Source organism: Cynocephalus volans, chromosome 11 (assembly GCF_027409185.1).
Source record: "Cynocephalus volans isolate mCynVol1 chromosome 11, mCynVol1.pri, whole genome shotgun sequence".
Taxonomy (NCBI): Eukaryota; Metazoa; Chordata; class Mammalia; order Dermoptera; family Cynocephalidae; genus Cynocephalus; species Cynocephalus volans.
In genome coordinates, this window is record NC_084470.1 from 39,440,163 (window position 1) to 39,461,257 (window position 21,095).

At 37.4% G+C, this 21,095-nt stretch overlaps 1 protein-coding gene across 8 annotated transcripts in view; it reads right to left on the reverse strand.

Annotated features, from left to right (window-relative positions):
• The window catches only part of NEK10 (NIMA related kinase 10), a 222,101-nt gene that overhangs the window by 40,419 nt on the left and 160,587 nt on the right, over window positions 1-21,095 (reverse strand). For all 8 annotated transcript variants that reach the window (XM_063114326.1, XM_063114324.1, XM_063114321.1 and 5 more), the window contains 3 exons: window positions 14,021-14,204; window positions 13,841-13,927; window positions 12,302-12,356 (listed from right to left, as the gene is read on the reverse strand). In XM_063114326.1, coding sequence (XP_062970396.1) covers window positions 12,302-12,356; window positions 13,841-13,927; window positions 14,021-14,204 — 326 coding nt within the window. The remainder of the gene's footprint in view (window positions 1-12,301; window positions 12,357-13,840; window positions 13,928-14,020; window positions 14,205-21,095) is intronic.

Below are 21,095 nucleotides of genomic sequence, written 5' to 3' on the forward strand. Positions count from 1 at the left end.
AGAAACTACTACCCTCTGGAGGTAGACTTAGACCCCACCAGGGATATCTAAAAATAACCTTCAGCCTTATTTTTCTCACTGTAACCTAGAGCCAATTTCATAATAGTTTTCTGGAATCAAATGAGAAACATCTATGCTCTGAGAAGTTATGAGAACTATACTTCAACTTAATGCAATCCAACAAAAATACATGGAACATCTGCAATGTGTAGGCACGTGACAGGTATTTGCTCAGTAGGAGTGAATATAGGAATTCAAATGCAAGTAAACCTGGCTTGCCTCAACCCTTTCATTTTAATCTCAGAATTTTTTTTGATATATACATGCAACAGATGCCTAAGTCATTAAGCATAACAAAATTGACACTCATTTACCTACCACCCAACTTAGGTACTAGAATAATACCAAAATCTTTGCATCCACCTATGAGTCCTTTCCCTATGCTTTCTATCCCCCCTTGACCCTCACCAAGCAAGCCAGACATCTCTTGATCCCAGTATTTTTTCTGTCCCATTCTCACCCCAAGTTTCCGGAGCTTTGAAAAGTAAATGAAACTTTCCAGCTTTGGACAGTTTATACGCTCTCCCTATCCCTGGGATAAGGGGGATGTTTAAAGAAAGAAAAGCAATGGACCCACCCTCAGAGAGTTCAAAAAGAGGCAAGATCCCAGCAGTGCCCATGTGTGGGTGGGACAGGCTCAGGGCTGAGCTGGAGAGCAGAGCATCTAACACCTTATATCCTTGCACACACACCATACCCCAGCAGATGCCTTCTGAACAACTTTGTGCCTTAGCCTTCTAGATGAGTCCAGTGCTGCCCAATAGAAATATAATGCAAGCTAACATAATTTTTAATTTTCTGGTAGCTGTAGCTACATTTAAAAAAAAGCAAAAAGTAAAACTAATATTAATATTTCATTCAATTAACTACATCCAAAATACCATCATTTCAACATATATGGAATATTTTACATTGTTTCATATTTAAATTAATATTAAATTATCAGATGGAAGTAAGTGTGTGGGTTGATTCCTCAAACAATTGCAGATAGATCTACCATACGACCCAGCTATCCCACGGTTGGGAATATACCCAGAGGAATGGAAATCATCAAGTCAAAGGTATACCTGTTCCCCAATGTTCATCGCAGCACTCTTTACAATAGCCAAGAGTTGGAACCAGCCCAAATGTCCATCATCAGATGAGTGGATACGGAAAATGTGGTACCTCTACACAATGGAATACTACTCAGCTATAAAAACGAATGAAATACTGCCATTTGCAACAACACGGATGGACCTTGAGAGAATTATATTAAGTGAAACAAGTCAGGCACAGAAAGAGAAATACCACATGTTCTCACTTATTGGTGGGAGCTAAAAATTAATATATAAATTCACACACACACACACACACACACACACACACACACACACAAAACCGGGGGGGGGGGGGGAGAAGATATAACAACCACAATTACTTGAAGTTGATACGACAAGCAAACAGAAAGGACATTGTTGGGGGGGAGGGGGGAGGGAGAAGGGAGGGAGTTTTGGTGATGGGGATCAATAATCAGCCACAATGTATATTGACAAAATAAAATTTAAAAAATAAAAATAAATAAAAATAAAATAAATAAAATAAATAAATTAATATTAAATTAAATTAAAAATCCAGTTCCTCAGCTGCCCTACCCACATATCAATTGCTCAAGAGGCACCTTCGCCCAGTGGCCTTCATATTTAACAGTGCCTTCCAGACCCTTCTGTAGAAGGTGTTGGTCATTGTCTTCATACACACAACAATACAGTCATGCCACATAGCTGCTAAATCTGCAATACCTCACAGACCCCACTATTTTAAAAGGTGAGTAAAAATACAATCTTTATTGTGGAAAACGTTTACCCATAGATTTAGCTGTGTTCTTGAAAAGCTGATAACACGCACATGCTGAGTTAGCTAGATGACTATTTCAGATGTCCTGAAGAATCCAACATTTCAAACATTTTTATGCATTAAAAAGTGTTATGCATAGTGTATGCTAGTGGCATATGTGAAATAGACCACCTTGACAACAGTGAGTTGCTGCTCTTTGATATAATTCTAAATTCTTTAATAAACTTTAGGGAATTTTTTTAAAAGAACCATTGCATATTCATTCAGTTATTTGCTTAACAAATATTATTAAGTGCCCACTATGTGTAGGCACTGTGCTGGACACTGGAGATGGAATGGTGAAAAGACAGTCTTCATAGTCTTGGCCCTAACAAGATTGCATAGGTAGAGCAGAAAAGAAATGTCAGTTTCTCTGGATATTATATCACTAACCACAAGAAAATATAGTCATCTGAAATTTCAAAATAAAACAGACTCATTGTGATCAGAAGTGACAGCTTTTAACTATGCAATTGTTGGGTCCACAGATGGACAGATGATGAAATCATGCAGAGCCTAGGGAAGTCTACCTCTAGATTGAATCACATTGAATGCTCATGTCCAGTGACTACAGAAGGTGGTCTTCCCATGATAGCTTAAGCTAGAAAATGGTTTAACACAAAGAGAATGTTCCAGAAATATTTTCTGATAAAAAGGCTTAACATATTGAAGTTCGTATTCTCTAAATGTTTTGAAATGGTCATTGACCAGTAGCACTTCAAACTGATAAAAGAATTTCAGAGAAATGGAAGGTTGAAAGAATTCTAAAAGGTCATCACTTCCAGCTCCCCTCAGATCTCATGCGACCTCATCCAGATAAGTCAAAAGAAAAACTGAAGTGCTAAAAAGGAGCGTTAGCCTACAACTTCCACCCCAAACCACTAACAGGTAAGGTAAAGAATGCAAGTATTAGCTTTGTGATTTTTTTAATAGAGTTTTTACTGAATTAATTCAATCACAGCATGAATTATTTGGACAATTATTTTGTCAGAAGAGTCCTGGCCATAAAGGAGATAAAGCTCTAGAATTTTATCTCTCATTGGAATTCTTTTTATATATCTCTGAATGAAGGAAATATTTTACAGGCATTATAAGGGTGTCACATAATTTAATTCAATTGCTTAAAGTGGACAATACTAAACTGATGTTGATCAAAAAAAAGAAAAAGAAAAAAAAGAAATATTTAACATTATAAAACAAGAGGCTTGGCTTATAATGTTAAGATAATGCTTTCTGAGACTACCGTGACCACACCATATGAGCTAAGTGGCATTTTATAGCTGAAAGTCTCATGCAGTGACACTCATAAACATGTCCTATGTGAATAAGCAACATTACATGGGGTAGAGTTCTCATATTTAGTAAGGACTGCCATCTATTCATAATGTTATTGGAGTTGGTATCATAACAAGAAAATGGTATAAAGCTTCTGTGGTTTGCCACTTGTACTCCAAATAATAGCTAGAAACAAATGAGCAATAAGCCAGGAAAGTTTTGAACTGTCACAGAAGAGGAAAAAAAGTTCTTACAATGTTTTGGGGGTTTTTTTTTTTTTGAAAGACTGCTGGATTGTGACACTGGCAGATATGCCAGATTGATTCTGGCACGTAGAGATCAAGCAGTTCAGGCATTTATTCAATCAAAGTAAAACTAGATACAGATTATGAAAAAGGAGTAGGGGAAGAATAGCCACAGATGAAAATTAGCAAAACTTCTGCTAAAAGAAGGCAAGATCGCAGGTCCTAAAATTACACGAGGCTCTTTCCAGTCACATCTGTGACCCTGGATGGTCACAAACACCCACAATCATCTTTATATACAAAGACTAGAGTCAGGAGCACACTCTAAAATACAATTATGCATACACCGATTTCTGAAAGCAATCGTGAACCACAGGCATCTCTGACAGTGTGAACATCCGATGCTCAAACCAGCCTGCCACTATATCCTGTTGCCTTGGCAACAGGATGCAAGCAGGCATGAAGAAATCTCGTTGCCTGAGCAACAGGGTCTTTTTTCTAAAAAAAAAAAAAAAAAAAAAAAAGAGCCTTAAGCTGTGACTACGTCAAAGGCTATAGTTAAAGCCAGTAGGCAATATTTCAGTCCTTTACAGTGAGAGACAATTTATACAAACAGTCACTCATCTCACTCATCTATTAATAAGTATTTGTGGATTGGCACCTTTGTGCAATACACTGTGCCCTGAAGAATGCAAAGATGAACCAGGTATAATATGATAGTATGGCACATGTCTAGCACACAGTAATAAATATCTATCGATTGAATAAAAGAATAAATGTTCTTCAGAAAACCATAATACAATAGCCAAAGTTTACTAGAACCTGAGTGTAAGTGATAGTTAAAGAGGCTGAAGCCCTTGAATGCCTTATCAAATTCTGCTGTGCAAAATAATTTATTTAGAAGTTGAAATAAAATTCTATGACTTCCTGGATTAGAAGAACTGTCTATGTTTATATACTGGGTGATCCTATAAAACCCACATAAAACTGGTAAAAGTCAAGCCCATTAATTCTTTCCCAGCAAATAGTAATGGAGGCAGGAGATTTTAGATCAAATCTAAAAGTGACTGAAAAGTTGGAAATTTTAATGAAATTGACAACTGGTCCTGTCTTGATCTTGCCATGAATTATATTCCTGAAAAAAGTTTCATTATCTGATGATGGCTTGGCTCACCAGGGTGCCTTCCTGTTCTAATATTATGTTTCCTTTCTCCAGCCTTGAGACTTGGATACGTCTCTGAGGTGGCAGGAGCTGCCCTTCTTAGTTCCCTTTGCTCATGTTATATCCATTTGCCTGGCCCATTTGCCCAAGAAAGCCTCTCCCAAATTATTAGGGAGGTACTTTAGTTCTTTAGCGGGCAATTGGCTTAATTGGTTAATTGGCTCTTGAAATCTGGGGTGACCAAAGTCAAGAATGTATGCTTCAGCTTTCTCTCTGTACTGTTTAGCCAGGGCCAAGTCTGATTTCTAAACTCTGGAAGCTGTGCTCAGATCAGGTATGCACTTCTCCGTGACTTCTTCTCATTGGGATCAAGTCCCTTTTTTAAGAGCCAGTAAGAGTCCCTACATGGGAGAGCTGCCCAGGGTCTCAGTGTAACTGTTATACCATTTCATACATTGCACAGAATAGTTAAAAAACTCTACAGGCTTGATTTTCAATTTATTTTTATTTTATTATGTAGCCTTGCTATCTTCTTTTATATTCTAACTTCTCATTTAGCTTCTAAATATTTTGTAGGATGGCTTCACATTTCACATTAATAAACCAAAAGACTCAGGAAAATCCTAAATAAATTAGATTGCAAATAACTTTAGCTTTATTTAATGCCTTTTAAAGAATTATAAATACATTCTAGAGTTGTCTCCTTTTAATTCAGAGAAGGCTTGGGGATTATCTGGAAGGAAGTCAAAAAGTTATTAATTTTCTCTCCTTTTATTTGGCATAAATTAGAGGCTATCTTTTATCATGTGTTTTCTTCTGAAGTTTACTCTTGTCTTTCTGTAACACTGTGAGTTCCTTGAGGAAAGAGAGCTTGTCTTAAACCAACCTATGTTCCCTGTTGTCACAGCACACTGTATCTACCACATACAGGGCACAGCTTTGCAAATTTTACTTTAGATCAAGTCTTATTCACCTTAGAATGCACCTTCCAAAGCATCAACCTCAATGGACAGGCCATTTTCCATTTTCCATCTGTTGACTTGGTCATAACCCCAAGCTTGCTCTATAATATCCCTGTTTCAATGAGCTTCAGATTGAATTTCCCCTTTCTGCTGACTGTAGTTTACCCAATTTGTTATAAAATGTTTAGCTAATGACTAACTCTTTAAAAACCATCTCAAGATCTGAAATATATAACACACGCTTCTTTCACTTATGAAGGGTTGGATATTAACTGAATTCTTGCAAATAAGACAATTTTCCATGTATCTTTCTAGGAAAAAAGGAGTAGAATTATTTGGCAGTGTCAAGAATCCTAGATTCATCTGATTGGAAATTTCCATTTAAATATAAAATTCTCTTAATTGGGGAGAACATCCATATGTCAGAATTTATTTTTGTACTAAAATACTTGTTTTGTATCTTTCCTATAAATTTAAGCAACTTTACAGTATATCACTGAATAAAGTGTGCAATAATAGAAAAAAAAAAGCCTTTTGACTATGTTCATAAAAACGTACATAATCACATACCTTAAAGGGGGATGGTTATTTTCCAAAGTACATTTTCTAGTTATTTTGGAACATTTTCTTATGCAAACACTGTTCCAGGCAGGGGATAAATTTCCAGATAAGTTCATAAAAGTCTATCAAACTTATTATGTGGTTAATGTAGAAACTATGATGCCAGAAATGAGAACACACACACTTCTTGGTACCATGTGTTCACATCCCCAGCTCCAAGGCCAGATGCACATCTCCCACCCTTGCCCCCTCCCTTGCTGCTCCAAGGGAAACAAGAGCTCCCACAGTTCCAGGCTCCTGTGTGTGTCTTCCTTGTCTGTGGGAAGTGGGGCAGAGTTGGTGGGTTAGTGATGGGATGTCAGAAGGTGGGGAATGTTGGGGACCAGCAAATTCTGTTGATGCCTTGGGGGATCTCCTAATTCAGGTCCCCAGTCCCCACAGTCATCCATTTCAGTTTTCCTTAGGGTCTTGGGTGGTTCTCCTTCCCCTGCCCTCTGTGTTACTTCTGACCATGGCTTCCCTACACTTTGGCCCACGAAAGAACACAATGAGGTCGTATGGGTTTTCCTCAAAGGCCTCTCTGTTAGATCATATACCTGATAGGTTTTCCTTGGGTTTTTATTACCAGAAACACTGGAAAAGAGTTAGGAAGTTAAACGGCTCCACCCTCATCCTTTCTGACCCCATTGGAAAAGATAAGTTTATAAGTGATGTGATATCTTTGACTAAACAAAAAATGACTGGTCTATATAAACATTCCTTTGCCACCTAACTGAACCCCCCAGGAATTTGCTAAGCAGATTCTTCACTTTGAAATTTATTTACATTATGCTCTTCCCAGCACCCTCAAACCCAGATGTGGATAGTAGTTCCATTTAGGCTGCCCAGCACCCACACCTACTCCCTTCAGCAAGGACCACCAATGGACTTAAAAGATCATCGGTCAAAGATCAGAGCTCTCCCCACAGCAATAAATAGAGACCTGACCCAAGCCAGGCTAATTTGACTCTGTCCTAGGACTTGGAATCTTAAGAAAGGTAATATTTTTTTTCTGGCAAGATTACTGACTAGAGGCAGCCAGCCCTCACTTTTAATGCATAAAAAGCCCAAAGCAACAAACAGATGGTCACCTGTAGAATGTCTAGGAAAAATAATGAATTTCAGATAAACAGGGAGAAAAACACTCCAAGATCTGGGAACTCAAGACAGCAACATAGACAGGGGAAGCACCCAACCAGGACCAGTGCAGAGAATGGACAAACTGCACTGCTGGGACAAGACAGGGAGGAACAGGTGGCCAGTGATCCCACCACAGACACCTGCAAATCAGGCCACAAAGTAACCACACAGCCCTTGCAGACAGTGAGCCCAGTGTTTGGAGAGGCTAAGAGCCCACATGACTGCATTTTTCCAGAGGGGAACTACACATGGATACACCCCCAACTCCCTCTGTCCCAGGCTGCTAGTGGATGTCATCATTTTGAGGTAGGAGCCCAAGGAGCTGAGAATCCCACTGACCCATTGGACCCTCATACCCCATCAGAGAGCATGGGTGGAGTACACCGGCTGCCTGGATACATACCCTCCTTCCCCCTGGGAACTCAGAGACCCACCTGACTCAATAGCACCCCGCCCCAGTGAACATCAAGCAGAGACTGTGTGGTCCCTTGTGCTGGTCACTTGGATCCATGCCCTCCTTCCCTGGGAGCTCAGAGTCCCACCTGACATAGGGGAACCACCTAAACCAACAGAGAGTGGGGGAGGTATGCAGGTCACTTGGACCCATGCCCTCCTTACACTAGGAGTTCATGGAGCCCTGCCCAACTCAAGCCCACCCCCAGTGGACAACAAGCAAGGACTGTGCCATTCTCTTGCACCAATCCATGCCCTCCTTTCTCAAGAGCTCAGAGGTCTGCTTGATTCTATAAGCCTGCCAGCACCAGTGGAGAACATGTGGGGGATACGCAAGCCAGTTAGATGCACACTTACCTTCCCCAGAAGCCCAGAGACCCACCTGGCACAGTGGCCCATCTGCACCAGCAGAGAAGGTGCAGAGATAGAGCCAACACTTATTTCTGTGCTTACCCAGAACCAAACCTCGGACACCCAACCCAACTATCAATACAGAATACTACTACAGGGGAATGTCTCTCCCCTCAAGAACCACTCCAAAAATTAAAAGGAGCAACCACACCACCAGATGCTCAGACATCAATGCAGAGATAAGAGAAGCAAGAAAAAACAGGGAAACATGATTCTCCCAAAAGAAGACTACAATTCTCCAATATCAGATCCCAAGCAATAGGAAACTGGTGAATGGCCTGAAGAGGAGTCCCAAAGGCAATATTAAGGAAACTCAAAGTGATGCAAGAAAAGATAGACAGAAATCCCATAACAAAGTCAAAAACACAATCCAGAACATGTATAAGAAATTCAACAAAGAGATGGAAACAATAAAAAAAAGAAACAAGCAGAAATCCTGGTACATAAGAATTTTACTCAACAAATTAAAAATACAACCAAGAGCAAAAGCAGCATACTAAAACAAGCAGAAGAAGGAATTTCTGAACTAGAAGAAAGGCTTTTTTAATTAACACAGTTGGATTAAAAAAAAGAACAAAAGAAAAAAGAACTTTAAAGAAATAAAGAAAGCCTAAGAGATCTATCTGACAACCTTAAGTCTACAAAGATATCTATTATGGGTGTACTAGATGGAGAAGAGAAAGGAAAGGCATTCAAAGCCTATTTAAAGAAATAATAGCCAAAAACTTCCCAAGTACTGGCACAGATACAGTCTCTCAGATCCAAGAAGCACAAAGATTCCCAAACCAATTCAACCCATAAAGGACCTTCCCAAGACACATTATAGCCAAATTATCAAAAGTCAAAGACAAAGAATTCTAAAAATAGGAAGAGAAAAGCATCAAATCACTATAAGAGAATCCTCATCAGGCTAAAAGCAGACTTCTTAACAGAAACCCTAGCCAGGAGAGAGTGGGATAACATATTTAAAGTGCTAAAAGAAAAAAACTATCAATCAACAATACTATACCCAGCAAAGCTTTCCTTCAGAAATGAAGGAGAAATGATATCTTTCCCAGACAAACAAATACTGGAGTAATTCACCACCACAAGACTGGCCCTTCAACAAATCCTCAAGGAGGGTCCTACATCTACAATCAAAAGAGAGATCTATGTCACCATAAATACACTTAGGATAAAAACCACTAGTAGAACAGATATGCAAATGAGAAAGAGAAAGAAAATGTTTCTCATCACTACAAAAAAAAAAAAAAAAACCAGGAAGGACAAACAATCCTTTTCCCTAAAGGATCCCTTTTCCCTAAAAGGGAAAGAAAGGAACAGAAGAAATATAAAACAACCATAAAAATTTTAATAAATTAGCAGAAACAAGGCAATAATTTGCAATAACAGTCCTGAATATAAATGGATTAATATCCCAACTTAAAAGATATACACTGGCCAAATGGATTAAAAAACTCACCCAATTATATACCACCTGCAAGAAACTCACCTCACCTGTAAAGATTCACATAGACTAATAGTGAAGGGATGGAAAAAGATAATCCACACAAATAGAAACCAAAATGAGGGGTTGCCATTTTGATATCAGATAAAATAGACTTCAAACCGAGAACTACGAGAAGAGACAAAGAAGGACATTATATAATGATAAAAGGATCAATGCAACAAGAAGATATAACAATAATAAATATATATGCACCCAACACCAGAGCACCCAGATATATAAAGCAACGGTTATTGGATCTAAAGGTAGAGACAGACCCCAAGACAATAATAGTTGGGGATTTTAACACACTGCACTCAGCACTGGACAGATCATCTAGGTGAAAAATTCACAGAGAAATATTGGACATAAACAGCACTTTAGACCAAAAGAACTTGACAGACATTTAAGAACATTTAATTCAACAAATGCAAAATATACATTCTTCTTATCAGCACACTGGTCGTTCTCCAGGATAAACCACATGTTAGGCCACAAATCAATTCTCAACAAATTTAAAAAGATTGAAATCATATCAAGTATATTTTCAGACCACAATGAAGTAAAATTTGAAATTAACAGCAAACAAAACTTTGGAAACTGTACTAAAACATGGAAATTAATCAACAAGCTCCTAAACAACCAATGAGTCAAAGAAAAATAAAACACAAAATCAAAGAATTCCTTGAAACAAATGAAAATACAAGCACAACTTACCAAACCCTATGAGATAATGCAAAAGCAATAGTAAAAGGGAAGTTTATTGCAATAAATGTTTACATCAAAAGAAAAGACTTTAAATAAGCAACCTAATGTTATACATCAACAAACTAGCAAAACAAGAACAATCTAATCCCAAAACTAGTAGATGGAAAGAAATAATTAAGATCAGAGCAGAACTAAATGAAAGAGACCCCCAAAAAGATATAAAACATCAATGGAACCAAAAGCTGTTTTTTTGAGAAGATAAACTACATAAACCATTAACGAGACTAACTAAAAAAAGAGAAGACCCAAATAAATATCAGAAATGAAAAGGAGACATTACAATTGATACCATGGAAATACAAAGAATCATTACAGACTATTATGAATATCTATATGTCAATAAATTTGAAAACCTGGAGGAAATGGATAAATTTTTGGACACACACAAACTACCAAGATCAAACCAAGAAGAAATACAAAACCTGAGCAGACCAATAACGAGCAACAAGATTGATGCAGTAATCACCAGTCTCCCAATAATGAAAAGCCCAGGTCCAAATGCCTTCACTGCTTAATTCTTCCAAACCTTTAAAAAAGAATTAATAGCAATCCTTTTCAAATTATTCCACAAAATTGAAATAGAGGTCATTCTCACAAATTCGTTCTATGAGGCCAGCATCATCACCCTGATACAAAAATCAGACAAAGACACAACAAAAATAGAAAGCTACAGCCAGCTGTCTCTGCTCAGTACCTTTCCCATGTCTATATGGGTTGTTCCTAGCTGAGCACACTCCTTACATCTAGATGGCCCTCTCAACAGTGTCCTGCCACACCATCATCTAATAAACCGAAACCAAGTAGAATCTTCCTTAATATCCCTCTTCTCTACTTCTCTAGCTTAATTTTATCTTCACCTCTCTTTCTCCAGACACAGAGGAAGGGTTTGCCCCTCCATCTTTTCCAGGCCCATTCCTTGGGCTCCAACCTACTATGCAACTGTCCACCAGTCATTCATACTGCTTCCCCTGGTCAATTTCTCCTCTCCATTGGTTTCTTGTCAGTCCCAAATGCCCTGAAGTCATCCTGATTCCAGGAGGCTCTTTTCCATCAAGCATACCCCACCAGCTAATTCTCCCAGCTATTCCTCACTTTTCTCCACTGCCCCTGCTCCTGCCTCTACAACTTCTAAGACCATCACAATCAGGCTTCTACTCCCCCCAGCCCTCCCAGTGCCACTGAAACTACTCTCACAACAGCTGCTCTCAGGGACAAAAGACAAAATCCAACCATTTTGTTTCAGTCCTTACTCCAAGAGAAAACTGTCACTGACACTGCTAGTTGTCCCAAAATAACAATTTCTCCTTGCTTTTAAAATAGAATCCCCCAAACATATTCCCTCCATCCCTTGTAGCTAAATGCGGTTGGAGGAGGAAGCTCTGCCCAATGGAATGTGAGCAGCAGTAATGAGTACAGCATCTGGGTCATATCCTTAAAAGGAAGGGGTGCCTCTTGCTGTCTTGGATGTAGGACATGGTCTGGTGAGCCATACTGGCCACATTTTCCATGAGGATGAGAGCTACACCCTGGGGATATGAGGAACAAGATATAAGGACCAGGGCCCCAGATATCCTCATGAAGCACAACTGCCCTGCCCCTCAACCCACCCTTGAGCTCAAAGAGATTGATTGGATGAAGGTCACAAAGCTACAAAAGGCAGAGCTAGATTAAGAACCAAGTCCAAGCTTAGTACTCTTTCCAGTATATTACTTGGTAAACTACAATTGGTTCTGGGAAGGAGAGTTCTAACAGCCTCTATTTCCACACATTCGCAGTAACTTCTGGCTGTTAGGTTTCGATTTAGCCATGAATAAGTCAGCTCTTCAAAGTCTAAAAAATATTTAAGGAGCTCAATTTTACATACCTTGCTTGGGATTGCCTTTCTCCTCCTGAAGCACTAAAACTTCTCTTCAAAATGCCTGAAAGAAAAAAAGAAAAATAACTTTTCATTATCCCCTCCACAAATCTTTTTATTTTTATTAAAACCAAAAAAGGAATGCTGCATGTCCATTATCTGAGCAGTTTCACATGCTGTAAAGATTGCCTTTGTTTATGAAAGCATGAGCTAAAATATAATGTTACAAATTACTATTTATTTGACAGGTTTGTTTAAGGGTCTTTTCCAAAGAAAAGGTGCTAAACAAACAAACAAAAAGAGCTGTTATTAATAGCTAACAAAATACAATGAAATATCTGTGTTAATTATCCTAAAGCCGTTGCCAAGTGAGCTATGAGTTATCACAAGCAAATTTAAGCATTTAGCTTCTAACTTCCAGCCTCCCCACTGACCCTTCCCACCATTGTTACCAGAGCTGTACAGCACTGAATTCATCTCAAAACAGTCAGTAATAAGCTGCTTCTAGAACTTGCTACACATGTTTATATGAATGTTTTTTCCTGTTTTATATTCATATTTTCCCAGTTGCAAATCATGACATTTTATCTAGCCATTAGGAATTTACGGGAAAAATAAGAGTATCGAAAATTGGGATTGTCCCAGAAGAATCTGGAACATCTAGTCACCATTTTGATGGACCAGTTAAGTTTGGAAAAGACAAAGAATGTAGCTAAATCCTTAGGATATTACTTTGATGCTTAGAAAGACTATTTTAACTCTTCTTTTATGAGATTTTCATAGTATTGCTACTGAGGAGAAAGGATTATTTATACCTAATTTATTTCAGAGTATTTATATCTATATATTTTAATATTCGATCAACTTATTCTTTTTTTTTAATAACTTATTCTTTTAAAAAATTATTATTTTTTCTCCATTATCTACTTTAACTTCTCTTTAGTTTTGGGTTTGTTGAATGTATTTGATCCTACCTTTTCTTATAATCTTTAAATTTTATCTAAATTTATCTTTTCCTTTTCTTTCCCATGCCCCCATATGACTATTTTCTTTAATCTTTTAAGTCAAAATTAAAATATCATATCTTCTCATAGTTCCAAAAAAGTAAAATATTTCTTTTATCTAGTGTTTTAAATATAATACATTCCTTTACATCGATGTAAATAAAATTATATAGAAATTAGTCTGCACCAAGACTAATTTCTTCTTAGGCTTCTAATCCTTATAATCAACAGACTCATAAAAGGTCACTTCCATTATCCCTGCAGTTATTTGGCTGTATCCAAATTGGTTATCTCAACTCCCCAGACAGAATCTGCATTTGCTGGTAGAAATAATGACACTATTCATTTGACAGCTGAGAAAATGTAAAACCACAGAGCTGGTTGCCCTTTAGGCTTTGTCAGAGATAGACACACCTGTTCTAATTAGCAGTGCACCTGCAAAGCAAACCACTAGGTTATGTATATGGTGATATTTACTTCAGTATGATTCCCAACCACTACCTGTCGAGATCCCACAAATGGCAAACTGGTAAAGAAAGCTTACTGAACGTAGATTCTTTCAAAGGGCTTGAACTGGAGCTGCTGGAGTTATCTGAAATATCCAATTCATCATCGAGCTCTGAATATAGATCTGCACATTAATAAAAACAATTTTAAAAAATGAACCTTGAGACAGCAAGGAGTCAAGAGGGCATTTGTGCTGATGCCCTTTCATTAGAATTACCTTTCTCAATATTTTCCAGGTTGAAGTTATCATCTGACAGGACTTCATCACAAGCCCTGTCTTCATCCTTACCACAGGGGGCCTGGAAGCCTTCAGGGGGCAGGTCTGCACTTTCTGAAAGTTCACTTTTCAGGCTGGCTGCCCCGCTGCTGCTGCTACTCAAACTGGCCTTCTCAAAGGTTTCCTGAAAAGGGAAATTCAATTTTGAATAGCTTCTTCCTCCTTCCTTCCTTCTGCAGGACACAAAGCTTGTCAGAACATACATTAAAAGGCCTAAAATATAATTTAAAATATTTTATGCAGAAGTAGCATCAGTAGTTCTACCTATACACCTGCTATGAAATCTGTTCAGTCCATAAATACAAAAAAAGTAGGTCTACAAGCAACCATTGGACAAAAAAGAATGGAGGTGGCAAGAGTGTTCAGAAGCAAAGGCCTGTACAATCTGGTAAAAAAATAAAAAATAAAAAAAAACAGAAAAAGACTGTACCTCTAAGGAATAGACTATGTATCATTTTAGCAGAAATTTCTCTTCTTTAAATTTTTCCTAAAATACTTGCTACCAAATCCTCAGCATCACGGTGGACAAGTGCTATGGCTTGGATGTGCTTTGTCCCCACCAAAATTCTTGTTGAAATTTGATCCCCAGTGTGGCAGTGTTGGGTGGCTGGACCTAGTGGGAGGTGTTTTAGTCATGGCGCAATTTGCTCTTGCAGGAATAGACCAGCTCCCATGAGTTGAAGCAGTATGAGGCTCTCACCCGATGCAGCTGCACAATCTTGAACTTTCCAGACACCAGAATAGTGAGCCAAATAAACCTCTTTTCTTTATAAATTACCCAGCCTCAGGTATTCTGTTATAGCAGCACAAAATGGACTAAGACAATAAGGCTTATGCTCTTCAGAGCTGAGGGGAAATTAGTAGCAGATAAAACGGGCCATGGAGAGTGAGAAGTGAGGTCCCGACAGATGAAGAGCTGCAGAGAAAAGGACTTTCAAATCACTTGATCTATACCTTAGGTTTGTCAGCATTATTTAGCCCCACAGACTAACACAGGTCTGAAAGCTTTCATGTGTTTATGTTCCCTAAACAAGATGAAAAATATAAAAAATAAAAAAGATATCAAAAACGTTTTGTGCATTGCAAACTGTCTAGTCAATTGCTGTTTATTTTCTCTCCCTGGGAATCTTTCCAGAGTTCCTTTCTTCAACGTTTCTGTCTTTGTTGAAGCTAATATGTAGTTGAAGGAGCATTTTAACTTTAATTTTCTGTGCCTAGTCCTCTAACCAATGTTTAAAGTCTGCTTCTATCACTCAGAATTGTAATTCCTGATCCTTGGGTTCACCCTGGTCTGCTTACTTAGAAGCTGAGAAGGGAAATGCTTTGAATACCCTTTGGAAAAGCTGAATGTGTGCTTCTCAGAAATGTTTTCAATGCCTAAGTCTAGTAACAGGCTTCTAATGTCAGCCTCAGTTCTGTTTACACCCAGCCCCTGATTCCAAACCCAGAAGCTCCTCCTAAGGTCCAAAACTTTGCTGCCAAAACCATTCAACCTCTTCTATGCTCTCCTTTTTCTGTCCCAACCCACAGAATCCATCTTCCTCCAATTAACCTCAATTGATATTATTAGAAATTTGCATGGAAATAAACAACCAATTTAGGGCCTTCTCCTCCTTATGATCTTTTTTATTCTAAATAAGTCATCATCCACCCTATTCTAGAGACTGTAACTGACATTTACAACCTTCTAAGGTCTTTACACCCATGATGTGTCAATGCTATCAAGGTTGAAAAGATATGAGAGAATTTTTGAGTTGAGAAACTTTTTATTGCATTGATGCAATTAGCTGCCAGAATCCATATATCTCTAAAAGTAGCAAAACTTCAGCAAAGGCTTTGGCTCTCTTAACCGTAGGCATGTATAAGACATCAGAAGAAGACATTTTTCTTTGAACAAATGAAGTGTGGGGAGAATCTGTGAATCCTGAAAAACTTAAGGAGGTTCGACTTGCAACCCAAACCTAAGAACCAATTGGGTTGTAAATAAACAATCACTGGCAACTGCCAAAATGTGTTTGCATTAACTCAGATAAAAGAGAATTCACAATCTAAGAGAGATGCTTTTTCAGACTCCATAAATATAGGAGGTATGATGATATAAAATGTATAGCTTATTTTAGTTTAAAACCTACATTTCTATTACAGTCTCTTGCTGCAGTTTTTGCTTCAAAATTTGATAGAGTTTTTGACCTTGCCATAACCTGCATGCCACTGTAGTCAGATTTTCCCTAGTGTGATTTCCAGAGCCTTTTATTGTGAATATTTGAGTACCCAACTCTTTATCCAAATTGCTCCTTGAAGAACTGGGGGCTATTTTAGTCCCTTTTAAATCCCTCAGTGCCTTGCACAATGCCTCTCACACAGCAAATGCTCAATAAATAGTTGCTGTGTTGAGATCAAAAGGAAAGAAGGGACAGAAAAGCAGGTGAAGTCCCCTATAGGATGAGTGGGTTCTGTGACATCTGTGTTTTTTGTTTATTTTTTAACTTTGCCCCTTTATCCAGGAGCATACATTGTGAAGTCTAAGAGCTGAAGGGACTATTTGGTGATGCTCCTATGAGTAGGAGTGGAACTTCTCCCTTCCTTTTTCCCCTTTGCACTTACGAGAAGTTGTAAAGTTCATCTGTCTTAGAGATGATCACCGGCCCAGCAATGACAATTTGCCTTTATTACCCAGCAGGCACTGACCACAGGCAGAGGATGGTTGGATGTTTTTGCTCTAAATGGTGAGGCCATTAAGATTTTCTCAGAAGAAGCCTCCAGCAAGTACATTAGCTTATTAAAGATATTTAGACAAAAAAAGGTACAGCTTTGTGGAACGGAATTTGGCTGCTATTATCTTTTTTACTTTCTAATTACTTAAGATATTTCAAGGAGAGGGAGTTAACTAGATATTTTTGGCATCTGCATCTCCTAGGAATGAATGGACACATTTTGTGTATTAATATGGCAGCAAGAAGAATACAATACAAATCAGACAATAAAATTATCACTGATATGGAAATCACCACCATTATAGAAGATGCTTCTTGTCACAGTGCTGGTATAGGCACAATTATGCTTAGCTTAGTTTTGCTCATTATAGTGTAATTTTTTGTGTGTGCAGCAGATCATAATACATTTTTACTTGAACAGCAATTCTAACAGTGAGAGACTGACATTGCCCAAATTAACTGCTACAATAAGGAAAAAATTAGGAGAGCCTATTTTATTAAAACTAGTGCTATTTTTTTAAATGGCCCAGAATGTTAGTTTTATAAGGAGAGAGAAAAGCAAGAAGTAAATATAAAGCACAATACTAGCTATATCCTGTAGATGCTTTACTTTAGAACTATAAAAAATGCACTATTTTTTTTGTGTGTTCCAAAATATTCATATTCTACTAGCTGTATTTTTACCCAGTTTCTACCATTTGTTTAGTTAATAACTGTGCCCTTAAATACATAAATTTAGTGCTACCAGGTGCTTGACAGAAATTCATCTGCCTGGGATGATCTTTCATCAGTGAAAAACCACATTCTATGTTTTTCATGGATGGTAGCACAAAGAAAATTCAAAATAGGAGACAGATCATTTACTGCATATTATTGCACATAAACTTAGCCCCTAAATTTAAAAATATTTCTAAAACTTCAGCCAGTATGGCCAGATGACTGAAGGGGCCCTGCAGATGAGGTCATAGCTGAGTGAATGCCCAACCCAGGGGGTTCAATGAGAGGCTCTCGTCCAGCCCTCCTGCTGGGAGACTTGGCTTTGCCACACCAGAGAGGTGAGCTGATGAAACAAGCCTGGAGCCTGCTCCCTCCCTCTGGTAGACAGAAATCTTTCAGCACCATCGTCATCTGGATCATACTATTGTCTAATTTGATTTGTGAATCCTGAAGCATTTCTCTTTTCTCATGCTCCATGTATCAAGTAGGAGAGCAATAATTAAAATTACACCAGGAAAATGCATGCTTTGGGGCCCTAAAACTAGCTAAATTTATAAAGATTATACAATAAACAAAAATATTCTCTTCAAGTTTGGATCTTATTTCTTGTTTTATTTTGAACTTCTTAACAAAAATATTTATCCAAAGCTGAAAATTTTGCTACCATGATACTGTTGTGATCTATTATCATGATACTCTATTAGAACTTCTTAGAAGTACTATAACATATTAACTGTCACTAAATTAAATAAATTAAGGAATAAATTGATCATTACAATTTAATCTAAAAATCTAGTATCAAATTTATTATGGTTGAAAATGTTTCACTGTCACCCCATAACTAACCTAGTATTGGAAATAGATGGGTTCTCTATTATTCCTAATGCAAATACAGGTTTTCTAGAAGTAATAATACTAATTAAAGAGAAGGAAAAGGACATTGTCATAACCTGAAGTTATCATTTGTCAAAAATACAGAAGATATGGTCTAAAATTACATTACTGACCACCATATTGTTCCAAGACTGCAGACTAACATTCAAATAGAACTGAATGTCTATGCTAACATCTTAAAAAGCATTTCAAGTGAGGCCAGAATCAGGCAATTCTATTTAATATGTAAAAGAAACAGTGCATAGAGAACCATCAAGTGGGCATATTTTAAGACATTCTATTTGGATTTCTCAAAACCCAAAAAAATGCAATCAAAAACTAGCAATGCTTAAGGCATTAAAGAGCACGAAATTAGATATGGGCAGTATCAACATAAATAAGTCCCACAGATTAGAACTCCTCTTACTGTTCCATTTTTAACACAGAATTACATAAGGAAAGGTCTAGTTCATGTTAAACTTCACACATAGCATGTGATGTCAAAATACCAAACTGGTAAGTGCCAAGAAAGAAAGTTTTAAAAATCTATGAAAAGAGTTAGCAGTATATTTTGCTTGGTCCAGTGCAATCTCTTCTGTAGTGGATTGCATTATGTCCCCCCAAAACTCATTGAAGCTTGACTTGTATCCCCCTCGTTTTATCTATTAGAAACTTGGCCTGCACTGTGACTGTTAAGAGGGTGGGAAATCCTATTATGGTAATTGAAAGGTGGACCCTTGAAGAGGTGATTGGATCGTAGGACCATGCGGTAGTGAATGGATTAAAAATGGTGATCAAGGGCATGGTTCTGAGGGCTTCAAAGAGAGTCTGTCTCTCTCTCTCTCTCTGCTCTCTCTGCTTCCACCATCTTGCAATGTGAGACCCCTGGGTTGCTGTCACCACCAACAGATGGACTTTGGAATTTCTGGCCTCAGAAACAGTAAGCAATAAATGTCATTTTCTTTATAAATCACCCAGTTCCAAGTATTTTGTTATAAGCAACACAAACAGACTAATACATCTTCTTAACCAATCTTCCCACTTCCACTCTTGACTTTCCTACACAGCCACCAGCTGTATCATTTTGAAACCTACTGTCATCCCTTTTGTTGATCAAAACTCACATCACTCAAGTCTACACTATGGACTATAGCACCCTCAATTCTATACTATGGACTATAGCACCCTCACCTCCTACTGTCTCCCCCTCCTTCACTGCATTCCAGCCACACAGTCCTCCTCAAGCTTGACAGGATCTACACCTCAGGATCTTTGCACATACTGTTCCCTCTGCAGTCAATTTTGTGCCTTCAGATATTTGCAGGGCTCCCCCTGTTAATGTATTCATGTTTCTGCTCAAATGTCACACAACTATAGAGATTCTCTCTCTCTGACATCCCTATTTGAAATGGTCTGTCTCTCCCTGCATCTACCAATCACTTTCTATTACCTTGCCTTCTTTTATTTTTGTCCATAGCACTTAAATATATTTCTACTTATCTGTATTTGTCTTCCCTCACTATGAACGAGAGGGTCTTTGACTATTTTGTTCACTGTTGTATCAGGAGACTAGAATCGTCCCCAGGGAAGAGTAAACACTCAACAAATATTGGTGGATAAGTGAAATAAAAGACTGATTTTTTTAAATGTTGCAAAAATCTGCCTCATGTTAAAACAAAGGGTAAAAATCAAAATTATAGTATGACTTTTTGAAGAAACAGAAACTGATTTTAAAAACAATAAGGAAATAAACAGACCTAGAATAGACAAAAATGGATAAAGAAGAAAAAAGTTGGAGGATTTACACAATCTAATTTCAAGGCTTATTAAAAAGCTGCAATATCAAAGGATATAGAGTTTCAGTTAGATAGAAAGAATCAGTTCAAGAGATCTTTTGTCATCTTTTGATGACAGTTGATACCAATATACTGTATTCTTGGAAAAGCTAAGAGAGGATTTTAACTGCTCTCACCACAAAAATAACTTTGTGAGGTAATGCATATGTTAATTAGCTCAATTTAGCCATTTTATAATGTACATATATTTCAAAGCATCATGTTGTACATGATAAATATACACAACTTTTTGTCAATTTAAAATAAAATAAAATAAAACATTTTTTAAAAGCTACAACAATCAGAACAGTGTGGTATTGGCCTAAGAACAGAACAGACATATAGATCGATGGAACCGAATAGAGTTCAGTAAGAGATTCACGTATATAGTTTCAAACAATTTCCACCAAAGATGCTTAGCAAAGTCAATGGGAAAACATTAGATATTTTAAGAAATGATGTTGAAAAAAACTGAATTCTCATGCAGAAAAAGATTCAATCTCTTCATCATTCTAAACACAAAATTAAATCAAAATGGAATAGGCCTAAACATAAAAGCTATAAGAATAGAGCATTCACAAAAAAAAATAGGATCCTATTTTTGCAACCTTGGGGTAGGCAACAATTTCTTTAACAGAATGGAAGAAGTACTAACAACCACAAAAGAATAAATAAATAAATTGATCTTCATTAAAATTAAATTTTTCTGCTCATTCAAAAATTAATTAACCATTGATAAAATAAATAGGTAAGCCACTGACTAGGAAAAAATTTTGCAATGCAAATGTTCAACAACAGGCTCATATATGGAATATATAAAGAATTTACACAAATCAAAACAAAAACAAAAACCCAAAACCAGACAAATAATCCAAC